The sequence below is a fragment of the Protopterus annectens genome, chromosome 11.part0 (genome assembly GCF_019279795.1).
Source record: "Protopterus annectens isolate FY-2018-M chromosome 11.part0, PAN1.0, whole genome shotgun sequence".
NCBI classification, from domain to species: domain Eukaryota; kingdom Metazoa; phylum Chordata; order Ceratodontiformes; family Protopteridae; genus Protopterus; species Protopterus annectens.
The window spans coordinates 463,481,773-463,497,411 of NC_056745.1; the positions used below are offsets into that span (position 1 = coordinate 463,481,773).

Below are 15,639 nucleotides of genomic sequence, written 5' to 3' on the forward strand. Positions count from 1 at the left end.
GTTCCATCCCATTTCTCTTCTGCAAATCTTCCATGATCAGCTCCAGAGAACCCTTCCTTGAAGGGATGATGATGAGAGTAATGAATAGGTTATGGAAATTAGGGCAAACACCAGCAATAAACAGATTGCAGGAAGGCCAAAAATAAAATGATGTACATAGGTAAGTAGTAGGACAATTTCCCTAAAGCTGAGAATTAAGCCCTCTACCTTACGTCTGTAAGGCAAACATCTTAACCGTTAAGACAACCTATTTAAAAATCCTAGATGTGACCCCCTGAGCAGACTTTTAACTTGTAAGGAGATCAGGCATGTGAGATTCACATTCTGATGAATGTAAGTCTTCTGTGTAGTTCTCTTGTTACAGAACTGCCATTTTATTTCAGAAGGGCATTACATGATGTCAGACTACTGTGATAACTGTGCAGGAGTTTATAGCAGAAGATGCACATAAAGAGAGTAGCATTAATAAGGAAGGGTTTTAGGTGGAAGGCTAAGGCAGCATGCAGGCAGTATCATTGGTTTTTCTAACATCATATGCTATGTACTTCTGGAATGTTTTAGCTGTGAATTTACCAACAAAGTTTAAACAAGGCTGTATTTTATTTATTTTATATGTATTTACTGGGAAAGTCTAACTTGGAGCAAAGCCAATTTTCAGTAGAGGCCTGGGGAGAAATGCTCTAGACGCATGTCTTTGTAACTTGAGAGGAAACCCGGAGCACACGGAGGAAACCCACACGAATGCATGGAGGAAATGCAGACTCTGCACAGAAGGCACACCAGCTGAGAATTGAACCACAATACCTCTTGCTGTGAGGCGAAAATGCAACCGCTGCACCATTGTGCCCATATTTTGTAGTATACCCAGGGAAGGGGAAAGGAAAAAGCCTATAGAATTCCTAACTTTAAAGATCATATGCATTCGTATCACCTGGCTTTCTTACACCTCCCTGTAGCTGTTGCTGTGTTGTACAGGTGGTCCAGTGGCAGTGTGCAGCTGTTTCAATCCAAAATGAGCATAACTAAATCTAAAATTTAAAGTTTTTTTTTCAGGGATGCAAGCTCTTTCCACACAGGCACTGCTGTGCTTCTGGGTCATCTGTCATGGGTTGATGATGTAGAACAGCGGAACTCCTTTCTTTTGTGTGGCAGAGCAGTAAAGTGTGAACACACAGAATAAAATGGGGAAAATGAGTTTAGTATTGGCCTACTGCATAAAGTATTCCATCCTTCACCTGACAACCTGTCTCCATCTGAATTACATTCCTTGTTTGAGTTTTTTGCTGCTGCAGCTAAAAATGTGTGGTGAGGTACACATATGTATGATTCGTGCAGTACACAAAGTAGGAGAATGCTTCCTCTCCTTAGTAAGTGCTACAAGAAGCCATTTCCCTCAAGGTCATCTTTTTTATTGGTAATAATGGAGTGAGAAACCACTGAAAAAAGCTTATAAAAATGCCAAACTTCCTATTTTTCTTCACTTTGCATGGCTGAAATTCCACTAATTGATATCAGCTGGCCGTGCATACTGCACACTTCAGCTTTGACAGCCAGAAATGCTGGAAGTGTCACTGTTATCAGCACTTTTTTAAATTAATTTTCAAAGCTGTGGAGCTGTAATGGACAGCTGCTTCATTGAACATGGGGTAGCACATAATGACCAAAGGAGAAGTGTAATGTACATTATCGATTCAGCCATTTGTACATGATCTTTAAAGAGTACCATAAGTTCATATTTAAAAAGAAAGATTGGCACTTTTGACATCAGACATTTGTGATGCAGGGGAAACAAAAGAACAAGGGGGGGTCTGCACTTTAAATGGGCCAAACTCTTTAGGGTCTCATAGGATACTTCATACCCCCCCCCCCCCCAATAGTTTCTTTATTCCAGGATTAGTTCTCTGCCTTGTACCTCCTGAGTGCTTGGTTGTGATCCAACTTTCCTCCCACCCTGAACTGGAGTAAAGCAATAAACCAGCAAATTAATGGATTTTTTCCTTTTTTACCTGCTCTTGACTGCAGGAAAAATGCATATACATTACGGAAGTCTTACTTATAACCATGTTAAAGAGCCTAAACCTTTTTGATGCTACAGTGTGTCTTTTACCATCAAATGTATTTTTTAAGCAACAGGTTGTTCTAAGAAGGCAGTTGAATTTACATTAAAGTTGCTTGATACAAGTTCCTTGATCACTTTACAGCTGTCAGGAAAGCAATACTATTCTTCAAAAAGTAACAGCCCCTTAAGCATGCATTTGCTTTCATTAAGTTGAGCCATACAAGACAAATTCACATTCTAATGGTCAGTACCTTCAGTGCAGATTACTTGACACAGAACTACCTTCTCTGATTGAGTCTAAACTGCTGTGATATTTGGGTGCCCTGAAATGTAAGCCTGAATGGGGTGGCATATAGTAAGGTTAAGGTTGCCATGACTTGTAATATTTTCCCTGCTATGAAGTACATGAATACAGCAGTCTGCAGAATCAGTTTAAGCATATAATAGAAACTCTTTTGATATTGTAATCACATTTTAATTTAAAAAAAAACAGCACTTGCATAAAAAAATGGGAAAAGGGTTATGGATGGATGGACAGGACCTGCATTATTGAGTAATCTGGTCTTGCACTCCCAGAAGTGAGCTGCAATATCAATAAGGTGTGGAAGTTTTACAGCATGGAGTTTGCCTAAGGAGAACAGTATTATTAAAGGGTTTAGGCAGAATACAGTATGTAGGCAGTATATTTTGTTTCTGTGAACTCAGAACACTAAGCAGAAGCTACCTGGAATGTTTTAATAGTGTGTTATTTATTAGCATAATTCAGCAAAGCAAATGTAATTTAGAATAAACAGGAGTAGTAAATTAAATACCATACTGTGACATATAAATCTACTTTGTATAATATTGTTGCATATGTAATTTTGGAAAAGAATGTAGTCTGGTATTGGAGGATTTGACAACTACAAAGTGTTAATTCGGCTATTCTTTCCTAGGCTGAAGCAGAACTCATGGAACAGTATTTTGAACCTTTGTTGAAGAAAGAGCAATTAGAAGAGAAAATGAGAAGCATACGAGAACTCAAATGCCGGGTGGTCACATGCAAAACAGTGAGTTTATTCAATAATAGATCTTTTTTTGTTCAGTTTCTCAATAATGTTATAGTTCAACAGTACCAGCATTCCTGGTAGGAAGTGAAGCTGGTGACACTTAAAAGTAAAGTGAGCACCTTTTTCCATCACAGTAGTCTGCATGTCTTCATGGAAGGGTATTTGTCTGTTTCAAGTGCTGTGAGGACGAAACAGGTAGGGCCCCATTGAACATTGTGTTATGTACTCTTATTTAGTAAATTTGTGTGGCTGACACGAGACAGTGCTGTATGTTCTCATGGAGAACAAAGTGGATACAAAGAGATCTTCACAATTGCGTTGGGAAACCAAATTATGTACATTGAGTCAATGGAGTTTTTTCTTTATGTTACTTGTTCTATCTGTGGGTTGATGGTGGAAACTAAAACCTTTATTATCATTGGTACAGTGGATAGTGTCTTAAGGAATTATACTTGCCAAACAGAACAGATGACCTATTATCTGACTTGTCCATGTTGTTTATACTGTATAGTGGAACCACACTAAAGGTAAGGAAAAGAGTTGTGGAATACCTTTGAGATATTCAAAATGTATCAGAATTAAGCTCACTAGCTAAACAGTACACAGATTACCACCATACAGATGGCTGCCTGCTTGTATCTGAGGAATAACATATTTTTGGAATGTGGCTCACCTCTTCAAAAAATGAGGAAGGTTTTATTTTTTAATTATATTTTGATTCTTGGTAGCGTGAACAATAAGCTACTGCATAAGTATTTATTATACTAATACCCCCAACAGACTGTACTACTCGTCTTTTAGATGTGATTTCACAAAGTGTTTTCCACCTTCTCTAATGTTGCCTTTATTTGAACTGTTTACCTTTAAGGAATATTCTAATGCTTGGACTTTGGTTGCACTGTTATGTAATTTTAAAGTTTTATTTAATGACTTGTATATCGGGTTTTAATTTTTTGAAGACATTTCTTTGGCTGAGGCACTAATTTCTGGAAGAATTCTGTGATTTTTAAAAATATATTTGAGGTTTAGATAAACATGTTTCTGTCTGAGTGGTTAAATGTGAAATATAAAATCATTTGTTTGTTTCTTGGTCACAGTAAGTCTGGTTAGTGTTTTGTAAAAGTTTAAAAAATATGGCAAATAAGGATAGATGTGTACTTTTGGATTTTCATAATTCAGTGTTTTACTTTCCTCTTCCTAGTGTTGCAATTTGCCCGTTTCATACTTTTAATCGGTATTTATTTTCCGGTCGTGTTTCCATAAAAAATGCTTTGTTGAACTATTTTTATGTTATATCACACCTTCTTGTCCAGTTGTTTGTTTGCATCAGCCCCTCCTGGAAAACATTGTCAGTGTGAGATTCAGTGACAGCTCCTAATTTGCAATCATCTGCCAATTTAGTCAGGGAGAGACCAGTGACATTGGTCTTGACTTTTGAGAAGTAAATGCCAAAAAGGAGTGGTCCAAGGACTGATCCCTGAGGAACTCCACTTGTGACTGCCCTTTTTGTAGAGGTGGACTCCCCAATTCTAACTTCCTGGGTCTTGTCTATGAGCCAGTTGGCTATCCAGGGGTGACATATGGATTTGAACCTAACCTCCTGAGTTTATCAACAATGCCCAAGTGGAGTATTGTGTCAAATGCCGTGGTCAGGTCAAGGTAGGCAGTGTGAACGATATTGCCCTCATCCATTGCTTTGGTGGCTTTCTCAAAGAAGTCCACTGGGTTGAGTAAGCATGATCTGCCCTTGAAATCAAACTGGGTTGGGTCCAGTGTCTGGAGGTTTACTATATCTCTATGATAATTCTTTCCATGGCTTTACATGTAAGACTAGTGAGACTTATGAGTCTGTAGTTTCCAGGGTCTGTAGATGGCCCACCTTTGTGCAGAGGGATGACTGTTGCCTTTCTCCAGTCATGAGGCATGAATCCTGTTTGGAGGCTGCAGATAAATAGTAATTCCAGAGGCCCCTATAGGTCATGTTTCATGCTATTTAGAAGGCATCCTGGGATATTTTCTGGGCCCATTGATGCAGTGTTCTTGGTCTTAGAGAGAGCATTAAGGACCTGTTCCCTAGTGATAGTAGGAGGAGTTATATTTGATGATATTTCCTGAGGGAAGGTTGATTCGGAGAGAGGAGTAAAGTTGGAGCTGAATTTATCAGCCTGGAGGTTTGCTATATCTTCTGGCTCCGTATAGGTGGCTCCATTTACAATGAGCTCTGCATATAATTGTGTATTGCCTTTGAGGCTGCGGACATAACTAAAGAATTCTTTGTGGTTGTCCTTGGCCTGGGAGGCCAAACTTGCCTCAAATTTGTCTTTGGTAGATTTTATTTGTCCTCTGAGTTATTTGTTTAGTTTGATGAGAGTGCTTTTATCCTGCTGGGTGCTGCACTTCCTAATTTTTGCCATGGCGTTCTTCCTCCTGTTATACATCCGATTGATTTTGTGATTCCACCAGGGTGGCTTGTTTTTTGAGTTAGTTCTGTACTTCTTTCTGGTGGGTACAGCTGCCTCTCTGCAGCTGTTAACATGCTTGTACAGTGTTTCTGTGAACAGCTCTGCATAGGCAGAAGTGTCCTCAGGTTTTATGGGGGCTTGTGTGAAATTTGCCTTGGCTGCAACCACTTGAGTTCATCATAAGTTGAGAAATTTCCTCCTTGCTTGTGGTATATTACATTCTCTTTGCAGAGCCCTGGTGTTCCTCCAGTAGTTCAGGGATCTGGTTGCTTAGGTGATTTCACAGAGTCATATCCAAGTTTGCAATCTACTGCATGTTATAGGGCTTATGGCAGCATCTTTGTTCACATTCTTCATGACCCACCTCAATATACGTGGGTCCTGCAGTTGAGCTTTGATTGACTAATTGACAATAGCGGCAGATCATCTCTTGTTAAGATATCTTCCTTATTTCATTCACTTCCTACCAACATCTTTCTAGAATGTCAGTGCTTTTCTCTCAACATTGAGAGGGGAAGTCCTTTTTGCCTCCCTCCCTGGTGTAGACTGTCTTACTGGACACATTTTCATGGCTTAAGGAGCTATCTTCAGATTTGTTATGCTTAAAGGCCATTGGAAAGTATTTTAATATCAACTGCCTCATACTAAATACTCTGTTCCTGGTCTTGAAGATTTTGGAATCACTCCTGCAACCCAAGCACGTCTTTGAGATGTAGAACCATCAGGAAGCATTTTGGTAACTGAACAAGGGAATTCACTTGCACATCTTCAGCAAGTAAGGTATCTTTACATCATAGAAGCCAACAGAGATGCACCATAGAAGGAAACAGCTATACCATCTTATTGGTAATAGTTCAAATCCTGAAGAGGTAGAATGTCCCTTCAGAAAATGAGAGATCTGATGTTGACATTTTCATTCATTCCTCAACGTATGGGTCTCTGATCTGACTTGCCCACTCTTTAGATTCTTGGATCTGACTCCCATAATGCCCCTTACTTGCCAGATTACCTCAGATCTCATTTGCCGTTCTAACGATTTGGTCAGGATTGTGTTTTCTCGAACTCTAGAGTGCTTTTTTGGATTTTTGAGAGTAAAAACTTGAATTTATTTCTTCAACTTTTCCTTATTTTTTACTATTCATATCTATTTAGCCTTCCTCCTTTTACTCCTGTTTATCTAGGGATACCGTATAGGTAAGTTGTTGTACTATTGTTGGTACTAGGCCTTCTTTGTATACTTTTAGATATTCTTCCTACCATTATTGGTAGTTTATCTTTGTCTTTATCTTTACTTTTATTTTTCTTGCATAAAACTTTATATATATATATATATATATATATATATATATATATATATATATATATATATATATATAAAGTATCTTGTAAAATTACTTCTTCTTTCTTTCTTTGTTTTCTGTTTTTTTGGCTAGACTTTGATCGTTGGTATGGCTGACAAGCCTATCGGCTTTAAAAAATGCATTTCCAGTGGGCATAAGATACCCAATCCTGATGCCCAAAGGGAGTACGTATATTGTTTTGGCCTGTCTTACTTGCAGGTGTCTTGTGAGGTCTGTGCGGGTTTCAAATCGAGGGCAGTTACAAGTGAAATAAGTTTATCCTGAAGGGTCTTTTGCCAGCTCCTTCTTCATCTATTGCTTCTACTTCTGGGGCTCAAACCCCCATATGACAAATCAAAGGTCGTAGGAGCCTAGAGAGCACAGGAAGTGCTCCCCTTTGAAGTCTTCTGCACCTGCTCCGAGTTTGGTGGCTCACTCCAAAGTCAGAAAAGTGACAGATCTGACAACTTCTGTGATCAAGTTTCCCTGGATCTGGAGCCCTAGATTCTGTCTAGAAACTGTCTCCCCTAGACTCAGATCTCCAGTTTTATGGAAGAATCCTAGGAAGTCGTCCCGCCCTCCATCCACAGCTTCCTCACTCAAGTCCTCCCATAGTCTGTCTGATGCAAATGTGGTCAAGATGATGAGGAAATGTCATAGAACACAAATCCAGATGGGGATGTTGCTGTTTTTTCCTCCCATTGGATTCATGAGCCTTCTGCCACCTTCACACGCTATAGTGACTCTGATCTGATCTATGGTTTTGGAGCCATCAAATCTGTGTGTGCCAAGAATTGAAGTGTCTGATTTAAGGATACCACTTTCTTCTTCGGTTCTGACTGTGTACCTGACTCGTTCAGCGCTGATAGCCACTAAGCAGAATGAGTCTTGGAGCCAAAGCATCGGCACCAGATCTGAGTGGTTGACTTCGACTCTGTCATTTGCTGAGCCATTGCTTCCTCTCAGAGCCTCGTCACTGAACAGCTCAGTTCCAGCTCCCTTCTTGGAGGGGAGATACCGGAGGGGTGGAGAACTGACTGAGCCAAGAGCTTTAGCTCCAAGAAGGTTGGATGTTCAACGTGTTTCACTGTTGCAGTCATTACTCTTGGGTTATCCTGCTAGCAAGCTACCCGCAGTCGGCCTGAATTCCAAGTCTAGGTCCGGCGTCGGTTGCTGTCGCCTCTTCCCTGACATCAGTGCACCAGGGGTATAAAAGATGCAGCTGATGACATTTTCTTCAGTCTTTCTTGCCGCACGGTGCCCAAAGCAAACGCAGTTCGCAAGTGCCGGTCGGCCGACTCCTGAGATTTTCGAATCCGAATTTCAGAACCGAAGTCTTCATTAAAGCTAATTACCCTGTTGGGGAAACTTTTTTCTTGCTGCAGACCGATGTCAGAAAAAGTTAACAATTGTATTTCTTGTGGGAAGCAAATACCTCATAAGGATTTTCACTCTTACTGTATTCCTTGCCTAGGCCCTGATCACAATGTTGCTAGCTGTCTGTTTTGTGCTAGATTTAACCAATGCACTATTAAGCGTCGGTTTTATTTTGCATTTCACTACTTTGGCCGAAGATTTAATTATATAATGTCGTCGGAACAGCCGACGACCGGAGTTTACAAAAAAACGTAAGGACAAGGAAAAGGATAGGCATCCGAGGTCCAAAACCGACGAGGCCTCCGTTAGGCCAGTCGCCGGTTCTCAGTGAAGTGCTTTCGCAGCCCCTGGCGCCCGCTACCTCAGAGCCACAGGCCGCTTCCAACTCCCACGTGGAGCCGACCGGGCCTCTGGATACTCAAGGTATTAGACACTTGGAAATCATTCCCTCAGATGGGTTTGGAGCCGCTGTGCAGGCATCAGCTTCTGAGGGTGTCTTCAGACCTACACAATTATATGTTAAACCATCTTCAGCTTCAAAGACAAAAACTAAAGCAGCTCTAAAGACAAAGAAACAAGTACAGCATTCTCCTACTCAGACTTCCATGCCTAAAAAACAGATGCTCAAAATGGCCGAAGACCTAATTACTTTGATCAGGTGTTCCCATCCCCCTCCTGATAAGAGGCCTAGGCAAGAGACAGAATATGATTCTTCTGATCAGGTTTCTGTTTCTTCTGATTCCTCTTCTGAACAGGATTATTCCATGCCTCCCTATGAGGACTCTGATGCTGAAGAATCCATTCCTTCAGCCTCTCCTCCTGAGGATTATTTTTTTGGGGAAACCCTGCATACCTTGAGGGAGCATTTCCACTGGGAGAGCCAAGATTAATCTGAATTTAAGAAAAGGCTCAGAGACTTTCTGCTGCTTCCTCAGCACAGACCCCTTGCTATTCCACCTGTTCTAGACATTGTAGATGATGTATTTTCAGAGTCCGGCCTGTCCCCTGACTCTTTACCCCCTACACCTGCTAAGCCAGACAGATACTACAGGGTCCTGGATTCTCATAAATTCCTATATAAAAACCCCGCTGCTGACCCAGAAACCATATCTCAGGGTCCCAAAGGGGTCAAAGCTTCCACTGCAAAAAACCCTGTCCCCTCTGATAGGGATTCTAGGGCACTGGACAGATGGGGGGAAAAGGTTTACACTTCTGCCACCTTGGCTGTAAGGGCTTTCAATTGTCAGTTTCATATACTTAAATATCAGCAATACTTAATGTCACTGCTTAAACTGAAAATGTTGACAAATACTGAATGTTCAGAGAACAAGGAAATGCAGGATGTATTGCATGCAGCTCAACAAGTGGGAAAGCATACTTTGCAATGTGGTTATGATTCACTGGAGGCCTCTTGCAGGGCCGCTGTTACAGGTTCTGTTATTAGAAGGCATGCTTGGTTAAAGGAACAGACCCTGCCTGATCATGTTAAAGCAAAATTATTAGATGCCCCATTACAGCATGATACTTTGTTTGGTGCTAAAGCAGAAGAGGTGTTGAAGAAAATGGAGGATAAAGCTAAATCCATGCAGATAGTTAAGGATTTCTTACAGGTGCAACCACCCAGATTTAGCAGGAACTGGCCTTCTAAAAATTGATCCTTTCCAGCGTCAGACAGGGGACAAGGCATTGACACATATGTACCAAATATCCCTCAGATTTTACAATACCTAACTGAGATGATGGACAAAGGCCTTTCTTTTTCATCAATTAAGATTCATGCCTCTGCCATTTCAGCCCATTACAACACGGAACAACCTATCTTTTCTCATCCTTTAATAAGGCAGTACCTCAGAGGGGCCAAAAACATCAGGCCTCCAAGGAGAGCACCAATTCCGGCATGGTACCTCAATTATGTCTTGGAAAAACTCACACTACCTCCTTTTGAGCCAGCCTCAACAGCGGATATAAAATTCTTATCCTGGAAAACAGCCTTGCTCCTAGCAATAACCTCTGCAAGACGAGTCTCGGAGTTACAAGCACTCATGGCTGTGGAACCTTTTATCATTTTTCATCCAGACAGGGTTTTTCTGAGGACAAACCCAACCTTTATGCCTAAGGTGGTGTCCAGTGTGGCCCTCAACCAAACCATTCACTTGCCTACCTTTTATCCAAACCCACAGAACAAGGGTGAGAAAATTCTGCATTCTTTGGACATACACAGGCAGCTATGCTTCTACTTGGACAGAACTAAAGCTTTCAGAAAGACTGAGCAACTTTTAGTGTCATATGCTGCGGGATCGCAAGGAAAGGCTATTTCTAAATGGGTAGGCCATTGCATCCGTTTCTGCTATTCTCAACATGGCAAATCAGTGCCTAAGGGCATTAGGCCTCATTGTACCAGAGCAGCAGCCACTTCAGCAGCCTTCCTCAGAGGAGTACCAACCAAAGACATCTTAGAGGCTGCAACTTGGAGTTCAGTGCACACTTTTACAAAGCACTACCACTTACTTCTTTACTCTAAATCCAGAGCAGGCTTCGCCACTGCAGTTCTGCAGGGCCTTATAGCCTCTCCTAATCCTATTTAGCCCAGCCACCCATCCTGAGCTTTGGGATTCAACCCAAGAGTAATGACTGCAACAGTGAAACACGATGAACATAGTACAGATGTCCTTCAAGGATGCATCTACAGTCCTTACATATGGGTTGTCCTGCCTCAGGCAGCCCTTCGGTCAGCCGGATTCCAAAGTCTGGGTCCGGTGTCGGCTGATGTCGCCCCTTCCCCGAGGTCAGAGCGCCTGGGGTATAAAAGTGTCAGCCGACGCCATCTTCCTCAGTCTTTCTTGCCGCGTGGTGCCCGAAGCAGAAGCAGTTCGCAAGTGCCGGTCGGCCAGCTCCTGTAACTTCAGCTACCGAAGACTTCAAAAAGCTAAGTACCCCGTTGGGGACTCTTTCTTGCCTCAGCCGATGTCAGATCAAACGCTTAAAGTTAATAATTGCTTGACTTGTGGGAAACAAATACCTCATAAGGATTTCCATTCCTACTGCCTTCCCTGCCTAGGCCCAGACCACGACGTCTCGGCCTGTACTGCCTGTGCCTCCTTTAATCGACGCACTCTTAGGCGTCGATCGGAGTTTGCAGAGGAATTTTTTGGGGCTAGTTTCTCTTATAAAATGCCGTCGGAGACTCCGACTTCTCATTTAACCAAGAAACGGAAGGACAAGGACCGACACACGCGGACCGTGGTTTCGGCTGAAACCGCTCCTAGGCCTGCCGCAAGTGTCTCGGTCTCGGCTGAAACCGAGTCCTTGGTACTTCCGTCTGTAGAAACCGCTCAACCGATAGCCTCGGTCCTGGAGGCCTTTTCTGAGTCGGTTATAGAATTACCACCGGAGACCGGTGTTCAGGAACCTACCGACACCATTCCCCTAGACAAAACTACTCCAGCACGTGGGGCAGCCAGGCCCCCTGCATCCATGTCCATAAAAGCTTTCACTAGGGCTAAAGCTGCTAAGCAACAAAAAACTCTGCCTCCCAAGTCTATTTCTCAGGGATCCACTACAGGTTCTCAGATACTAAGTTTGGCTGAGGACCTTATTTCCTTAATTAGGGGCTCTCAGCCTCATCCGGACAGGGGCTCTCAACCCCCACTAGACAAAAGGCCCAGGGTTGAGTCTGCTGAACCTCACTCCTCTGATGAGGCCTCTGATGGCTCTGCTCTATCAGACTACCAGGGGGAGGCTTTCACGGCCTACGAGGATTCTGATGCAGAGGAATCTATTTCCTCTGCCTCCCCTCCTGAAGAGCTGTCCTTTGGGGAGACCCTTCACTCCATGAGAGAGCATTTCCAATGGCAGGGCCAGGAATTCTCCGATTCCAGGAAGAGATTAAGGACTTTTCTTCATTTACCTCAGCATAGACCTTTGGCTATTCCTCCTGTTTTAAGTGTCATTGATGATGTGTATTCTGAGTCTAGCACTACCCCTGACACCCTTCCCCCGGCTCCTGTTAAACCCGATATATACTACAGGGTCCCGGACTCGCATCATTTCCTTTACAAGGCCCACTCTGCTGACCCAGAAACTATTTCCCAGGGTCCTAAAGGGGTTGCAGCTGCCACTACTAAAATTCCACTCCCCTCTGAAAGGGAGTCCAGGGCTTTAGAGAGATGGGGTAAAAAAGTGTACACTTCTTCCACTCTGTCTATGAGGGCTTTAAATTGTCAATTTCATATGATACAGTACCAAGAGTATTTGTTAGATGAATTGCAGAAAAAACTGTCTTCGCCTGAACCCTTAGATCGTAAGTCACTTCAGGATCTGGTACATAATTCACAACAGGTTGGCAACCATTTCTTGCAGTGTGGTTATGATGCATTGGAAGCTTCATGTAGGTCAGCAATGACAGGTGCAGTCATACGTAGACATGCCTGGCTGAAGGAACAATCTCTGCCAGATCATGTTAAGGCTAAGCTTCTGGATGCTCCACTGGAAAAGCAAAAGTTATTTGGCTCCACTGCTCAAGAGGTCTTAAAGAAATTTGAGGAAAAGGCAAAATCTGTACAAACAGTCAAAGATTTCCTCCAGGTACAACCACCAAGATTCAGCAGAAATTGGCCTTCTAAGAATTGGTCCTTTCCAGAAGAGAGATTTCAAAGATGCAAGAACAGGCGTGCCAGAGGTAGAGAGCAAGCTAGAGGCTCCTACAGAGGACGTCAATGGCAGTCTCCTAACCAGAGAGGTAGTGCAGGTCCAACAACTGCTGCATAAGGACAGACTCAATGACTTCACCTTGACCCCGCCGACCAGAGCTCAGTTAGAAGCACCTTTGGGCGGAAAGTTGTCTTTATTCTCAAAAAATTGGCACAGTATTACAAGGGACAAATGGACACTGCAAATAATAGACAAAGGATACAGGTTCCATTTCCATACATTACCAGAAAGAAAGGGAATGCCAAACCTGCCACCAAATCAGAGGGCAGAGGCTTTGAAACAAATTGCCAACCTATTGCAAATGAAAGCTATAGAAAAGGTTCCTCTCGCAGAACAAGGCCAAGGATTTTATTCCAGACTATTCCTTGTCCCAAGAAAAGAAAAACAATGGAGGCCTATTCTCGATTTGTCTGCACTGAATACTTATCTCATTGTGCCAAAATTCAAAATGCTGACTCTACAGCAACTCCTTCCCATGCTGGGCAAGGGGTCTTGGCTGGTAACTCTAGACCTCAAGGAGGCATACCTGCATGTCCCTATCAGACAAAGTTGCAGAAGACACCTCAGATTTCTTGCAGGTTCAGAGCATTATCAATTCTCAGCATTGCCCTTTGGCTTATCTACTGCGCCCAGAGTATTCACGAAATGCCTGGCATCAGTAATTGCACACTGCAGACTTCAGGGGATTCAAATATACCCGTATCTGGATGACTGCCTTATACAAGCGGACAGCCAACAAACTTTGGAAAAACATTTGAATTATGCCATCCGCCTACTGCAGGCTTTGGGATACACAGTCAACATTCACAAGTCAAGACTTGTGCCATCCCAAAGAATAACTTTTCTGGGTGCGGAACTAGATACAACCACCCAAATGGTTTTCCTCACGGAGGAAAAACAAAGACAACTACCGGATTACTTCAAAAATCTAACAAAACAAACTCAGATGACTGCAAGGAAAATCCTGCAGGCCCTGGGTTACATGGCATCGTGCATTCTTCTGATTCCACAAGCAAGGCTGCATATGAGAAAACTACAATGGTACCTAAGGAGTTTATGGTCTCAGCACAATCACAGCCTGGAAGCTTTGATACCACTCATTCCTTGCCTTCAAAAGGAATTCCTGTAGTGGGCCCAAGCAAGCCAGTCAAACAGGGGCCTGCCTTTCAGCAAACCAGTAACCAGGCAAACCATTACCTCGGACGCTTCAGGCCATGGATGGGGAGCACATATGGAGGACAGATGCATCCAAGGTCTATGGTCTCAGAAAGAATTGCGCATGCACATAAACCAAAAGGAAATGCTGGCAGTGATTCATGCAATCGAGGCCTTCAAGCTCTTTCTACATCAAGGCCACCTGCTAATAAGGACAGACAATACCACAGTTATGTGGTACATAAACAAGCAAGGAGGTACCCATTCCTACCCTCTTTGCATACTAGCAATGAATCTTTGGGAACTTTCCCTAAAACTCAACATAGAGCTGCAATCCCAGTTTGTGCCAGGAAAAGACAATATACTGGCGGACAGCCTAAGCAGAAATACCATGGACCCACACGAATGGATGCTGCACCCAGACATCTTCCTTCAGATAACACAATCATGGGGGAGGCCGGACATAGATCTTTTTGCTTCCCACCACAATCATCAGCTGAAGAAATTCTGCACAAGGACATACCACCCACAAGCATGGAAAGTGGACGCCCTCTCTTTCAGTTGGAATACTCTAACAGTGTATGCATTTGCACCACTCCCACTAATGACCAAGGTTTTACTGAAAATCAAGACAGAGCAGCCAAAAGTGATTCTAATAGCCCCGGACTGGCCAAGGCAGCACTGGTACCCACTGTTACGGAGCCTGTCACACACAAAACCGTGGCCTCTACCACTATGGACACTCCTTCTGACACAGCACAATTACAAAACTCTGCACTCCAGCCTGAAAACCCTGCAGCTGACAGCCTGGAGAATACCTTGACTCCTCACCAGGAAAAGCTATCCAAGAGAGTGAAGAATATCATCATGGAAGCTCGCAGACCTTCCACGAGAAAGGCATATTCAGCAAAATGGAAAAGATTCCACACTTGGAGCACCGCAAAGGGCCTAGATGCCAAAGTGATGAGCATGGCACATATCCTGGAATACTTGGCAGACATGCTCCATAATGTCCTTTCTTACTCTTCCATAAAAATTCATGCCTCAGCAATTTCAGCAGAATACAATACTGATCCACCTGTCTTCTCTCATCCTCTCCTAAGGCAGTTTCTAAGAGGAATTAAAAACATCAATCCTCCAAGAAAACCACCAGTGCCTACATGGGACCTTAACTTCATGTTGGAAAAGTTGACTTTACCTCCCTTTGAACCAGCAGCATCTTCAGAGTTACAGTTCCTGTCTTGGAAGACTGCCTTCCTTCTGGCCATAACCTCAGCAAGAAGAGTATCTGAATTGCAGACACTCAGGCAGTACAACCATTTCTTATTTTTCATCAGGACAGTCTCCTTGAGAACCAATCCTTCATTCATGCCAAAGGTGGTATCCAGGGTCTCATTTAACCAAGCTATTCACCTGCCTACCTTCTTTCCAAACCCACAAAACAAGGGAGAGAAACTTCTGCATACCCTGGACATTCACAGACAGTT

At 42.9% G+C, this 15,639-nt stretch overlaps 1 protein-coding gene across 1 annotated transcript in view; it reads left to right on the forward strand.

Moving 5' to 3' along the window:
* The window catches only part of MCM10 (minichromosome maintenance 10 replication initiation factor), a 948,221-nt gene that overhangs the window by 783,414 nt on the left and 149,168 nt on the right, over positions 1-15,639 (forward strand). The window contains exon 18 of the mRNA XM_044087964.1: positions 2,995-3,108. Within this exon, the coding sequence (XP_043943899.1) occupies positions 2,995-3,108 (114 nt within the window). The remainder of the gene's footprint in view (positions 1-2,994; positions 3,109-15,639) is intronic.